The following is a 15,811-nucleotide window of genomic DNA, read 5'->3' as shown; positions in this document are numbered from 1 at the left end:
AAAAAGACGTCCGAAGCCAATGTTGAGGTGAAATATCCGTACAGTGTACAGAGTGAACTCGATAGACCTAGAAAAAAGACAGCGAAGGGTGACTTTTAATGATTAGACAAGCCTTCAATTGAACACATAGCCCCAAACTTATGTGTTTTATCATAATGGCAAAGTTATTGTGCAAATGTGAATGTCTATGTCTCTTGATGCAAAGCTTCATAATTTATTGAACAATTTGCTGTTTGACCCTGAATATGAAGATCAAAGGCAAAGGTCAAGATATACTAGTAAGAAAAAGCTGACCATTGGGGTATAAATATTTAAATGGAGTCGTTGTTTATTCAACTTCTTGAGTTAACAGAAAGAAAAAATTGGTCATTTCACCTTGTAAATTTTTGTCAAGGGCAAAGGTCAATGTCTCATTAGAAAGCTCATCATTGACATTGTGATTGTAGACACTTGAATGGTTTCCATGCGTATCAAACTTTTGGAGATTACAGGCAAACTGTGCTAAATAATGGTCGCTAGAAGATAACCCAAATTTGGCTATTTGCATAGACCAGGGGCTTGAAAGAAAGCTCATATTTGATGATATGGTTGTAGGCACTTCAATGGAGTCATTATGTATAACTTCCGAAGTTATTATGCATATTGTGAAATTTAACAACAAATATGGCCGCCATTCTGCCATATTTGATTCCGTCTTAAAACAAAATGACGTGCATATGTCTCACATAGTATGTTACCTTTATGCCACCTTTGGTTGAAAGGTCAATTGGTGCATGTCAGAGATATGGTGAACGCACGCACGGATGGACGATGGACGGACGGAACCCAATGTATAAGTCCCCTCCGGGCGGTGCCCGTTGGGGACTAAAAAGATGAATATGTAGTTAAGAAGAGAAAAACAGACTGTGAAAATTTAGAAAGGTTAGGAGAAAAGAAAGGACATGCAGACATGCTGTAAAACGTCCGTCTCAAAAGTGACAGGTAACTGTAAAATATAAGCTTGTTCTAGAAACGTTTACAATATTTTTTTAAATGACAAACCAAATACGATTAAAATTAACAAAAAATAAAATACAAGAAAGTAAAAAAATATCTACAATAATTACATGCCATAAAAAGAATCTTTGCTATATTGCAAAGTGTTCTGTATATATAAATGGCCTCTGATTGATATACTTAGTTGATCGTTTAAAGTACACCGAGACGTCAAAATGTCTAGTTTCAAAAAGAATCGCTTGGTTTTGTCATTAATTTATTGGCCTGTATTGTATACTAGTGTTACTGAAACGTCCCTCTGTTTAATATGAAAACATTTCCTTCAGACGATGTCCTGATTTATATCTGTGATTTCTACAGCTGAATAAAATGTCTTTTGATGTTGTAATGCTTAAACCTTGTTGTGGTTAGCAGACAAGAACTATATACATGTAGTCTGACAATGTACAGTTTTCCCATTGTTTATCTTGGAAAACGCTATTAAGAGCTACTAAAAGTGTGTGTAAACGCCTGGTGTATGTTCTGTGTTTCTTTAAAAACAGAATGTGTTGGTATAAACCTGTTTTCACATGACCTTTACGTGGCCCTTACGTGACCTTGATGGAGAGGGTAATGTGTCGACCACAAATTTCGAATTTGTTTATCAAATGATATCTTTCTCAAACATTTTAGTACAGCAAACCAAAAGATGGTACATTTGTAAGACGGTTTTGAAATTAAATGTACAGAAGAGACGATAACTAATTACTTTAAAGAGGAACTGTGAGTCGATGAAGTGTTGTCATAATTGGAGAATTTTGGGTATTTGATAAACAAAATGATCGAACTGTAACGGTAATGCGAGAATGGTTGTATTTTCTTGTGTTCAGTCTGTTGTCTATCGAAAATATGAAAAGAATGCAATCATTTTATGTAATACGGACTACTAAAGTTACGTGAAAGAAAACCATCCAGATGACAAGCAGGCAGGACGTAAACAGCCAGTTTTGCCAGCCAGTTTTGAGGCTCCCGAATTCTACAAAGGCGCCAAAAACTACGAATTTCCAATGGAACCAATCCATACACCAGCAACATTGACGACATAAAATGTTCTGAACAACAAACCCATGTTGGAAAGGTTTGTACGAAAGGAGAAACATGTTTTGCATAAACATCGTATACATTATATGAACTTAAAAACCAACAACATCCGGACCATGTAAACAAAACTGCATAGCTCTTTTGGCATCAAGCTAAATACTGTTTTGGTGATCATCATTTAAGACTGATAAGCTAGGGAAACAATGCAATGGGGAAAATAAAAGTTTAGACAGACGTTTATCTATAAGATTGCTTCAACGATGACAACTTTCCATTTTCCTCTTATAATGAAATCAAATCCCTTGATGATTGAAGATAGTTTATAGGTTAGAAAGCTCTACTGCATACAAATAATACATAAACAAAGTAAAATCGTTTCAGTGCCATAGGGGAATTCGTTGGCTAAGCCTCAGCAAAAACGTCATGATCTGCTGTATCTGTTTCCTGATCAATTAAAAGGTTCAAGTTGGGTGCTGCCTGTGCATTTAAGTTTCCATTGGAAACATGGTGGCATTCGATTTGTGTACACTCCGTAAATTCAGCGGAAGATGGCCTGCCTGTTCGTGAGGTAAACGTTTTCTGTAGTTTCCTGACCAGACTGTCACGTCTACTTACATCAGTTGTTGTGGTGCTGGACATTCTTCGTCTGCTCGGTCGTCGTGCACTCTGCCAACCGGACCATTTCCGACGAATTAACATTCGGACCTGGTGGCGAATAATATCAAAAGTGTTATGTAAATCATATTTCTGCCTAAAATTGTACACAAGTTCAGGAACATTTAGTAATATTTTGTTTATGTTTTCAATAAATGCCAATCTCATTTTCAATTCCAAGTGTACGTTCATCTAAACACAGTATACAAGTACATGAGTGTCAAGTCTGAAGTTATTTATAAACAATGTGGGGAAAAAGGAAATCATTATATAACGTCCAGTCTTAGCATAGTACATATGTCGCTGCCCCATAAACAGTTTGATTATTTGTCTTTACTGTGTTTTCAAGTGCTTACTTGTATTTTTAAGAATCACATTATTTTTTCAAGTAGAAACAAAGCAAAGTTGACTAGAAATCCAAATTGAATACAAATGCCCTTTTCCTTTTCTCATCCATATGGCCACTTTAAAATCTAGCCGAACACAGCTTTATAAGAGTAACATTCACACTGAAAGAGTCAAATATTTAGAGGAATAGTTTCAACTTCAGAGGTGAGCCGAAATGATTTGTTACCTCACTGAGCATAAACTTTCTTACCTCACCATGCATAAAGCAATGTAGTAATGCTACAAAGAAGCCCTGGAACGATATGACAAACATGCTTCCATAGTAGTGAATCGCGATGTACACTCGACTGTCTGTTGGCTTGGGGCCGTCTGGTAAAAACAACAAACTGATGACACCTAGCAACGGCGCTAATAATATGGCAGCTTTTATCGCTTTTCTGCAGAGAAACAAATATAAAAGAATTTGGTTTATTGTTGAAATACATCACTTTCGATTGCTGGTGATTACTGTTGCGAAAAGAAAAAGTCTTCATAGAAGACAAATTCTTTACTTCTGTGTGACTGAATGGTGATATGATTTAAAAAAGACATTCATGGTAACATATAAATACTAAATGGTGCTTGCGAGTCTGTGATATGAAGGACATTGCGGGATTTTGATAACTGACCCTGAAGGTCACAGTCAAGGACAAAGGTCTAGGTCTCAAAAGAGATTGCATTGTATAAATAGTCCCCCTTTACTTGACCTCAGACCACTATAGAATATAATAGAGGTCAGAGGGGCATTAAACTAAACGTGAAAAGGGGTTTCAATATATTTTCTTCTGAAAATCAAGTTGGTGGTTTTTATAATTATAATGACTAAAAGTATCATTAACAGATCATAAAATCGAAAACTACTTCCAGAAAGTTATTTCGTTATCAAAGTTTTAGTGAAAGTTTCCCTGTTGATCAGACTATATATGAATTGTTAGCAAATTAATTTGTCCTGGATAATGAATTCAACGACCAGCCAAATCGAATTAATCATCATATCAATGTCTAACAACTTGAAAGATTTATAAGGTAAGGGTAGAGCAATGTAACTACATTTGCATATTTTATATTGGCCGTATTAAAAGTAAGTGCAAAAACAAAAACAAAGAAAGAGTATGCTAACAAGTAGAAAAATACGAGTAGTCCATGGGAAAAGAGATTTAGGGAAAGCATATGCCCACAAACGAGTAACAACACATCAGTAATCCGTTAGGGGTGAGATTGACGGGAAACAATTTGCCCCAGGTAGTGTCGACCAAAATCAATTACCATATATGGTCAAAACCCCATTAAATGTGCAAGCTGTCAACTGATATCAACACAAAGTCAGTTCAAAATGAAATTGTAATAAACTAATTTACGATATGTGAAAGAAACATGTTTGATGCCTGCCGAAATATACCTTTGAAGATGGGTAACTTGATGCTGTTTAGTACAGATTTCCCACAATGAAGATCACTATGCCCATTTAAAAGCCTTTTACATGCCGATAGCATAATAAAAGAAATAGCAAAAGCAGATAAGCCGATTTACACATCTCGAATGTGGTGTTCTTATTTCTTTTGACAGCAACCTCTACAAACGAATTAAGATATAGTTGCTGTCAATACCCGTCATGTGTCATGATAAACTTCGAGTTTCTTAAAATAGATCAAGACGGGATGCTTTCCTAGTTTTCCACTAGTAAGACAATGGCCGTAAGACAGTATTAAATTTGCTTTCGAGTTCATTTACATTTAGGTCACCCCAGAATAGTTTACAATTATGTGTAAAACATTTCATAGATTCAGTGATGTTTTAATGAAATCACGTTGTTTATAGTTTATGCCTATGTGTCTTTGTTTAATTTTTCGATGCTAAGGAGATAGGACACTGCAAAGGTAACAACAACAGTCTAATAGTACCCATTATATTTATATATAAGAATTTATTTTAATCAATTTCACCTTATTAAAGTATGGAAATATTAACTTATTAACCTAACACATTTATACGTGGTGTCGACGTAGTGAGTGGCATTTGGGGATCAATAACTTCACTTAACAAACCACAAAAACAAATGCAACGTCAACGTCAACAACTAGACTAGTCTGCACTGGGTGAAACATGAAGGCACTGAATGTGAATTTCAATTTCTCTCCAAAAAAGGAATAGACGAAGAAAACGAAGAAAACAGTCGACACTTAAGAGGCTTTTACCATAAACCTTTCCCAACATCTGGACATTTTTTATATTTATCGTAGCATCTAATGAGTATTGCTGAGGAGGGAATTGTGGAAAAAGCGAACGACCCTCTTGATGTCGTAAAAAAAGCACAATACTTTTTGCGATGTCGATTCAGGTTAAGAGTAGCTCGTAGCTACTGTGCTGTTAATGTCGGTGAACGAAACGTGACTGAGCCTTCCTAACGCAATTTGTTCAAACACTCCAAATGGCACGTTTTACCAGATTCGTTTGGTTGTGCTGATTTCCGTAGCATTGATGAACATTATTCTCGGAAGGCATAATTGCCCCATTTTAGTTCAGTTTCTTGCACTTTATGCTGCATCACACGATTACTGACAGTGTCGAAGAAAGCTTCAGTAAGCTGTAATATCTGTTTGCAAATTTGACAGTTGTGAATTCAATTCGTCCGATATGACACTTACCTGTTCAATTCAATGAAGGAAAAGGTCATGTGTGAATGACAGGATTATTGTAGGACGGGAAAAGAGTAGGGTAGTGTTTAACTAATGACGCTTTAAGACCAAGTAATCAAAAAAGTATTGCCATGACTATATTTTGTGAACTAAAACTCCTCAAATAAAATAATTTCCCGATGAATTCCCGATTCACAACAGCATAACAAAATGGTTAGAATAGCGTGAACCAAAACATGTTTTCTCGACATTTTCCTGAGGTCGGAATCCATTTGTGGAAAAAAAATCTCACATGGTATGCCTGTCGTTATGTACCAACGTCTCCTGGCGACGGTATGACCAAAGGAAACCATTCTTACCTCGAGAGGCAACGTAATACATTTTATAAGAGAAACACATTTTAGGACACACAGCTTGTGGCCTTTTCTATTTTACAACACGATGGCAATATCTCGGTGTAAAAATGGATACAATTATTTTTATTACTATGGATAATTTAATGCTTTTATGTAAGTGCCAAATAGTGTTTGGTTCGGTAAAATGTAATTTACTTGTTATAAACCTCTCAGCATTAGGGAAAATGTGAAATCATTTCGACAAATCAGACAAGCAGTGCCTGTAACGCTGACAGACATGTATACAAAACTCGTATTAACGATACGAACCAACTCAAACGTGTGAATGGGAAAATTCCCTTTGCAAAGGATAGATGGGTGAGCTACTGAGAAAGATATGCCATAAACGGTGACCATATTCAAATTATCCATAGTCTCTGTTACGTACAAGAGTATAACTGACATATAACATGGAAACTAGTTACCATATTGCACTTTACGAGGTGAATGCCTTACTGGAGTACTTGTTGGTAAGTAAGATCGCGTGACGCATGTGTTTTGCTCTATGAATACATCTATACGTGTGTACATTTTCCACTTGAATGTACCGCCACAATGAATCTGTTCATATTCTGTAGTTTATGCATCGCAATTTACAAATACTGAGCGTAATGTCAACGTGTTCCACTTTTCGTAGTCAGAAAAGAATGTTCCATAACAGTGTGGGAACCCTAAATCTAATTTACACTTTTAAAAAAAAGCAGAATGGACGAATATTTTTTTTAAAGAATTTATTTTTGCCGTAATTTTGAAAAGTTGGCGAAAAGATAGAGACGGCTGTGGATAACTTATGTCATTGATAAGGGCAACCATTTGGGCAGTACCCTATTGATTATATTGTTTAATAGGGTTGTCGGTGACCGAGTGGTTAAACCACTTGCCTCTTACCACTGCGGTCGGGGTTCGAACCCCATTCAGGGTTCGATTAAATTACCACGCTGTAATAAGTAAGAAGAGTGTCGTTCAGTTTGACTCTACCGAACAACGCTGGTTTTCCCGGGTACTCCGGTTTCCTCCTGCATTAACACGGAACCCATGAGGGATGGCCCTCACTGGACTTCTTGGGTGACAAGTGTTTAATGTTTAAAGAACAATCCAGTATAAATAAAGATTATTATTATTATTAGTATCATTATTATTAATAGTGATCTCTGAAAACATTCCACAGTATTACAATGCGTACTTTTCAAACCTGGCAAATAGGATTTAATTAGGTCTATCAAATTGTTTAGTTCCGATTATCCGAACCCACCTAGTTTTTACTGCTGACCCTAAACGTTTTTATATATTCGAGAAAAAAATGAAATAAAATCGCGAAAATTGTGAAGTCTCGCGAGAAATAGTGAACCTGAGCTAGACACTCACATATGAACAAAAGGCAAACAAAATCTACCTATCCCACCTATTCTAAAATTGAGTGTAATCGGAACCACACATTATCTTTAGGCCTTAGCTAATGTCTTGAATGTCAATCAGACTGAGATCTAGAATGTTAGAATCTTCGATTATACTGAACAATTTCGAATAGCAAAAACTTAACCATTAGGCATTTTAGTTGTCATTTATCATCTAGAATCACGCTATGCACAGTATCAGTTATATGCAGCTACTTATTTGATATGCTAAAACCGTTAGGTATAACCGACTACAAGTAATAGTATTCATATTTTTTAAATAGACTAAATATACCATGAGGACTTTAAAACAATACATATCATTGTGTCCGATGTGGAATTTCATATCCCTAGGTTAAATGACTTCATTAATTTATGCATTATCAAACATAAATGTGCTTGATACTTTGGAAGTTGTATTTTGAAGATAGATAGTATTTCTATATTAGATACGCATAATCATATACAAACTTTATAATATCAATGCAGTCGAGTCATTAAAATTGATTCACCGTTCAGATCACGAATATATGAGAAAAAAGAAAAAACTGATTTAAAACTTGATAATGATGAGTTTTATTAATTTCCAATTTTGTGAGTTTTGAGAATACATTGACAAGTTATCAGCCTGGCTTGAAAACGTTTACGTCATTATTATTGCAATTAAAGGGTGATCAGAATATTGCTTTAAATCTCAGACCACTATAGAGGTCTGACTTTGAATACAGCTCAGATCTGAGCCGCCTAGAGAATCGTCATGTGAGAATACAGTAAGCAATCCACAGGGTTTGTTACTGCCCAGGTGTAGTAAACGATCGATGCTAACCTTACTTGCTGAGTTTCACTTGTATTACTCTCTCGAAGTTTGGTCACCAATATCCGTATGATATTGATAAGGAACCCCAAATTAATCTGCAAAAAACAATAGTATATTAATAAGATGTGTTTCGTTTTGATTGTACTTTTAATATGAAGATACTGGTAGAAGAAGTTAAAGGTCGGATAATGATTACTATTTTGGTGAGAAATAATTGGCAAATGATATAGCTTCCAGTTATTGGCACAGAAGCTGTTCATGGCTATACATGATATTTGAATACTTCACAAAGCGATTTTAGTATCCTATTAGTAAATTGTAAGAAACGTTAACGTTGCACCAATCTGCAAGAGAATAACACCATAGTTAGACGGTTTGACTACTTTTTGTGACTCTTAAAGGCAAATCGGTCTCGCTAGAGTGCATAATTTTCGCAACTCGGGCCATATATAAATATTTAAAAAGGAACATTAAACAGGAATTCGAGGATTTTTAAATGTCGGAGATTACGCTTTCGGGGATTATAGAGAAGAGAGTGTTAAGATATATGTATTACAAAGTAGTATACAATAACATGACCAAAGCACCATTAATGAAAAATCTGTTTTGTGTACAGACACGTTTTATATTTCACTAACATATTCTGGTTTCCCTATGTGTGTAAAAGAATAGCGGCGAATTTCTTATTAAAGTAAGTCTTCTTTATGCAATGATTAATACGTTTACACATTGAAATCCAGGATTTTAATATCATTGTATCTACTGAAAGCGATGGCTTGAATAATGATACAAAATGCCAACGTAATAACAAGCCTATTAAATTAATCAATAAAATTGTGTAAGCACACCGAAAGATTATTGTAACGGTCGCTTGATTAAATTGGACTAGATAAAACTCATTGCAAAGATGACATATGTAAACAGAATAAATGACTGGGTCATACTTCCAATTTTAGTCACTTTTGAATAATTCATATTTCATACGGTATACACCTTAACCTTTTTCTAATTACTATTAGAAATTATACTATTTTTCTTATGATTCATTCCGATTATTGAATATTTTATCAAATTCCCGCTGGCAAAAGACACTGTGTCTAATTCGAGTATATTAATCTACATTCAGATTTCGCTTTTCATACATCATGAATAGTTTATAAGTTTTGCCTATCTGATGGTTCTCCGACTTAATTTTCCTCAGTCCCTGGTGTTTTCCTAAGAATTTATAAAATTCAATCCGTCCGACTTTTCATATTTTCGCTTAAATTAAGTGATATCTCAGATGATGAACACAATGTCTCAACCATACTAGTATAACAGTATTCACATGAAGGCACGTTACCCTGGAGGGGGGGGGGGCGCTAATATGTGGATTAGTTTCCATAATTAAACGAAATTGATCGTATTTTAATGACCACCAAAGCATTTGAAGTCGTTATACATATACTCACAATTAGAATTAGTAATCTGGGTGCTTCGATGATCCAGTAATAAGGTGAGTGGGCATAGCCAAACCAACACCTGTGAAAATAAAGAGGTGTTATAATGATTGGCAAATATGGCAATGTTTAGGACATAAATGGCAACAATCTAATATAAGAGGTAAACATATTGTTACATAGATATTAAAGTGTTGTACAACCACTATATAAATGGTGTGCATAGGTCTACTGGACACCTATTACCATATCCCTAAGTATAAACTCATTACATGACTGTTATTCATGCTACAATTTATTCGATGGAGAATAACTGTTAGGAAAGAAGAAGCATGAAAATATATCTATCCAATCACCATACCAAAACCTTTTTTTCCTCGGGTAGTACGTGACATTATCAATTTTCTAAAACATAACCTTCATTCAGTTGGCGAAAGAGGAAGTCAGTAATTTGATATCCTATTTTCGAACATTGTAACTTTAGACATAAAATCTGAAAGTGATTACCGGTTTATGACATTAAACTACAGATTCAAATACGACGCGAAGCTCTCTGCTTATGGAATGTGAATAACTGACACTAACAATCAATGGCACATATGCAGATGTACATACTGCATCAAACCCTATTCAGTGTCACCTTATGTTGAATGGTATATGACCGACGCGACGCATTCACTTAAAGCCTGTAATGTACTCAACGTATGCATGTGATATGCAAATGAGATTATCAATATGCAAGATCTATTTTCTTACACATGGAATTTTGACGGCGACTGATTTAGTGATACATTTCAGCCATAGTAAAATCTCAAATACAACATAATAAATGTATATTTTTCTAAATGATTTTCTTAAACAAATCATGTTATCGCGATGTAATAACTGCTACAAATAAGGTAGCAACATATGGTGTCCTATATAATACCAAATGAAGTTATAACTTTAAAGTTTCAATTAGACGACAGGATGTTTTTACATCAAAACATTTTTTTACGAATTACACAAAGAATAGTACAGGCATTGATCATGCATGCACATAAAATGTTACATTTTATCTCACTGTGAACACAAATGAACAGTTTTATGTTTGAATCTTTCTAATATTCGACAGTGATGTTGTTTTGGTGTTCACATTGAAACGAGTTTAAGCTTATTATTTTATATGTTTGCATGCTTAGCCTATCAGTGTCCCTATTTTTGGTTCATAATTCATGGCAAAACCATGGCATTGTGTGACATGCAAAAACATCGTGCTGACTAAATTGAAACTCTAAAGTTAATTAATTTTAGTAATAAAAGATAGATATACGTTATAGTATCGTGAAATACGTACTGTGTTGTTGATTTGTAGTGCATCGTTACGGCCCATGACAATATAGGTACGATTGGCAGTACTGAAACAAGAAGTACAATGATAAGTTAGATGTAAATCTGGTAATTAACTGGTGCATTCAACTTTAATATGAACTTCACCTGTCACCTTAAGTCGAACCGTTGTGAACCTTCAATTATTTACATGATCAAATTTCATCAATTTGGCTTCATCCATGGCTAATTATACAATTCGAAAGTTTTCCTCTTCATTGGACCGAGAAATACTGATGACACTTGTCACTACGTGTACAAGATTATCGGTGACATTGTCTCCTAAGGGTTATATCTAAGAAGTTTTTAATAGCTTGTAATATGTTCCTTCTGGTGATGCGAACGTTTCCAGCAAGTAATTAATAGCCCCTTCAAATTGTAATACATGGGTAAATAAGTACAAAGAGGAAACTCAATGGGCTGTACACTTCCTGAAGAGGAAACAATTTTCCCAAAGGTTCATCAAAGGACAATTTGCAGATTATGAAAATGATTTTATCAACATGATTTTGCTTTACATTTCTTCCAATTTAGAAGTGTACTATATCTATGCTTTATGTGTGCATGTATTTATTTCTATTTTTATCAACCATATAGAACGAGCGTTAGAATTCTTGCTGCGATGTTGATAAGTATTGATGTAATAGTCTAATGCATAGTAGCTAAAATAATATAGATATCCTTAACCACATATTTGATTCGACGGTATTCTGCTGTGCGTAATATCATTATAACGACAATACACACACACACACACACACACACACACACACACACACACACACACACGCACGCACGCACGCACGCACGCACACACACACACACACACACATACATACATACATACATACATACATACATACATACATACATACATACATACATACATACGCTTACATTCATACAAATAAACATGTATGTTGCTATCGCAACCACATTTAAATAGTGTAACCATAGCCTTACACACATTCTTGTCATACGTCGAATACATTTTTTTTAAAATATTTCAAATGAAGGATGGAGCTGACAACGCAACAAAAACATATTATTCTACTCACTCCACCCAACAAAGTGATAAAGTTTGAAGTTTGGTTTACGAAATACAGCTGCGGTGATCATCCCGTTCAGATAAAACCCTTCTACAAACATCCACGTAAATACACAAAACCTTGTGTACTGTCGAAAACATTCAAACGTTTCACAAAGCCCCTCCTACAGAAAAAGAGAAGAGATACGCATGTCGGGTGTCAACCTAGGTAAACTGGCGCACACTAAAACATTCCTGATCAAACAAAAGCACACGGACCACGTAAACACGGTCGATTCTATAGTTACAGATTCTCAATATTAAGTTGTAGTGACTTTGGAAACACCCCCGTTAATATTTTGACCTGGTGAAACTGAACCACTTCATCGCCCTTGACCGATATTTATTTATTTATTTATTTATTTATTTATTTATTTATTTATTTATTTATTTTTTTTGGGGGGGGGGGTTGATGATTTTGGTAAAATCGACCCTTATTTGAAATCAAACAGTACACTACAAATAAAATTTAAGCAAAATAAATAACAAGAACATCACATTTGGTGGCAAATTAGATTCGTAATTTTAATGCTTTTGATATGTGGGGTGAGAAGAGGTAACATATAAGTGATTCTGGAACTATATTATAAATATTTTATTGTACAATAAATGTAGAGAACATTCTACAGAGATAAATGAAGAAACACATCATCAAGAAATGAGCAGATGTCAATTTGACTTATGACTCTGTTGAATATACACATCGCAAATTTGATATCCTAATGTGCACATCCTCCTAATCAAACACAAGCGCCTCGGGATCCAGCACTATGAAAACCTAGAGAAGAAGTTCGCATGTATTACGAACCCCCCCCCCCCCCTCAATTTCTATTTCGATCATTCTGTCAGATCCAGTTAGACACTGAAGAACTGAAGGGCAAGGGATTTGTTCGAAACATGTCTGTTTCTCAATCAAAAGTGGAAGAAGAGAACTTGTGTATGAATCTTAGCGCGTCCACGATGAATACAAATGAAAAGGGTATCCATATTTTTCATATTAAATCATTGCTATATATGTTATTTCTTGATACAGTATCAACCATAGGTGAAATAAGATATCAAGTACTTTCTATATAGATTGAGTTGAACAACAGACATGCCAAGGCTTGACAATGCACCTCTGCCCCCAGTTTCTGACAATAATGTAATTACTTCAGACTTACCACCTTGCCTATTGTATCGTACTTCGAACCATTCTGCATGACTTGCAATCTGTATATATTGTCCACGTGCAATATAATGTCTAACACTGTTCGTATAAGTAAAGATAGCAACAACTGCTTGTGGATGGATGTCCTGTCACACTGCAGACTCCTACAACATGAAAACAGTCAAGTTATATAATACTGGCGCCATTCCCCTTCATGCTACGAACTTTCGCCTCATATATGAATCTATGAGGGGATTATTTGAATTACCGTTCCCGTTTCTCCTTAAAATGTGTGTGACTAGACGTCTCGTGATCATCGCCGATATTCATACAAAAATGACTTCAGTACAGCAGTTGGAAATGACGTTTCCTTCGATATTGTAAGTGCTTACAATTTTGTCTTCACTTACCGCCACCAGTTGTATAACAATAGAAAAATATTAGATTATTCCTGGAAAACAGAGATACATATCTGAGATATATTTAATCACTGCTTTCTTCAAATCTAAAAAACAGCAAGTCTACGTATAGCATAGATATACTAACTGTTAACATGTGCTTAATCTGGTTAGTTTTATTTAAAAAAAAGTACACCATTTGCAAACTAACAGATGGCACATCGTTCACTATTAAAAATAATTACGTATCTTACCGAAAATAACACAATATAAAGAAAGCTATCACGAGGGCAGCCAGCGATATGCTATAACCAACGATTTCCAGGATTCTGGCACCTGTAATAACAGCTTGAACAAACTACACATAAAGAGAATATGGGAAATACGTTATTACAGTCAAACTTTAAAGTAAAATCATGTGGATATGGTATTTAGAAATCTCATATGGACATTATAAGGATATTTTTAGCATTTACGTTTGAACCAGTGCCCTTTGAGTAATCGCACAGACAGGGGTTACCTGGTCCTTGGGGTGATACTACAATCAAAGTGTATTATGTCAGTGTACATGTACACAAATATTTTTTAAAAGGTTAAAACTCTTCAACTTTTTAGTAAATAATTTTTAAACGATGTACTAGTAGTTCCATGTACAAAATGCACACACATAATACTAAACTTATTTAGAAGCAACTCTGTCGGTGTAGACATGAGTGACAGTAGTTGTTAAATATGAACAACGAGGCACACGTAAAATTAGACGATTAGGATTTTTGGTACTCAAGAAGATGGATGTTATAATGTTATTTTTATGTATCATGTTATGTAAAAACTAGTTCTACTAAATAGTTGCTAGACATGAGTCACACTGTTTAGGTCGGGTTTGGTTGGAATAATATACGAATGTTATGAGACGAAAGTAGCCTCCAAGAACCATAACTGACCAAAACTTCTCATCAGCTTGGTAGCTCAAATGACTGACACAAGTTATAACGCACAAGCAGTTCAAAGTTTTTTAGCATTGAGCTTTCGATCTGTCTTGGTCGACGAGTGACATCAGAATGACAAATTTCATAGTAAGCTGTAAATATGAAATTTGTCATTCTGATGAGGATCGTTGACCATGACAGATCGGAAGCTCTAGATCTATACGAAAAATGTGAATTGTTTGTGCGTTATAACCTGTGTAAGTCAAGAACCAAACGTCCAGATAGTATCGATCTACACCACATCATAAATATAGCATACTTTATCTTGCAAAACACCGGTGAAAGGTTCTAGACTTTTGAAAATTTGGCCTGAAATGAAAGCAACCTCAGGCTACTAAGCGATTACACGTATAACATGTGCAATGGACAGCATAAACAAACACTACGAACTGAACTATTTTCTTAGAATACAGCCATTAAATGAAACCCATTTAGAATTTGTTTTGTTGTAGTTGTCCACCTAGGGAGCCTACAGTAATTACAGGGCGGGGAATCAAGCCCAGTACATGGCATAACAAATGACACCCCATAGTCCGTTGTGCTAAGAAGTGACCCACCCTAAATTTCCTTTCTCTAAAATATGACCCTTTCCCTGTTGAAATATTTCAATGAAAAACATTTTTAACACTGCCTCTCTGTGGCGTAGTTCTTAGAGCTCGTCAGGAGGTCCTGGGTTCAATCCCACTAGAGACAGGGAATTTTTCTGTAGTAAGATCCCACCACATTGATACTTTTAAAGGCATTTGTTGTTTCCCTCTATTACCGCCGCTGTGACAGTGAATTTGTGTTTGTATTATTCAATGCATGTGTTTGGATCTAATTGGATGAGCTGAAGGCCAGAACTCCCAAATACTACTAGATGTGCGCACCACTGACAACTTCAGGACCGAGGTCAACATCTCCACTCCTCCACATTATCCCCAATATTTTGTCACGCTGTTCCCCCTTTACTACTGTGAGAACCGCTCCTCAACTCACCACAACCAACACCTAATTCATTGCATTTCACTCATATGATATT

At 35.3% G+C, this 15,811-nt stretch overlaps 1 protein-coding gene across 1 annotated transcript in view; it reads right to left on the bottom strand.

The window, feature by feature from the left end:
• Positions 1 to 5,602: 5,602 nt before the first annotated feature.
• LOC144434441 (PDF receptor-like) overlaps positions 5,603 to 15,811 on the bottom strand; it is a 94,880-nt gene continuing 84,671 nt past the window's right edge. The window contains exons 6-12 of the mRNA XM_078122889.1: positions 14,056 to 14,159; positions 13,417 to 13,567; positions 12,225 to 12,378; positions 11,135 to 11,195; positions 9,811 to 9,880; positions 8,374 to 8,454; positions 5,603 to 5,701 (exon numbers count right to left, since the gene is read on the bottom strand). Coding sequence (XP_077979015.1) covers positions 5,603 to 5,701; positions 8,374 to 8,454; positions 9,811 to 9,880; positions 11,135 to 11,195; positions 12,225 to 12,378; positions 13,417 to 13,567; positions 14,056 to 14,159 — 720 coding nt within the window. The remainder of the gene's footprint in view (positions 5,702 to 8,373; positions 8,455 to 9,810; positions 9,881 to 11,134; positions 11,196 to 12,224; positions 12,379 to 13,416; positions 13,568 to 14,055; positions 14,160 to 15,811) is intronic.

This window comes from Glandiceps talaboti, chromosome 4 (genome assembly GCF_964340395.1).
Source record: "Glandiceps talaboti chromosome 4, keGlaTala1.1, whole genome shotgun sequence".
NCBI lineage: Eukaryota > Metazoa > Hemichordata > Enteropneusta > Spengelidae > Glandiceps > Glandiceps talaboti.
Note: the sequence above shows the minus strand (reverse complement) of the source record. Positions and strands in the feature narration are given on the sequence as shown.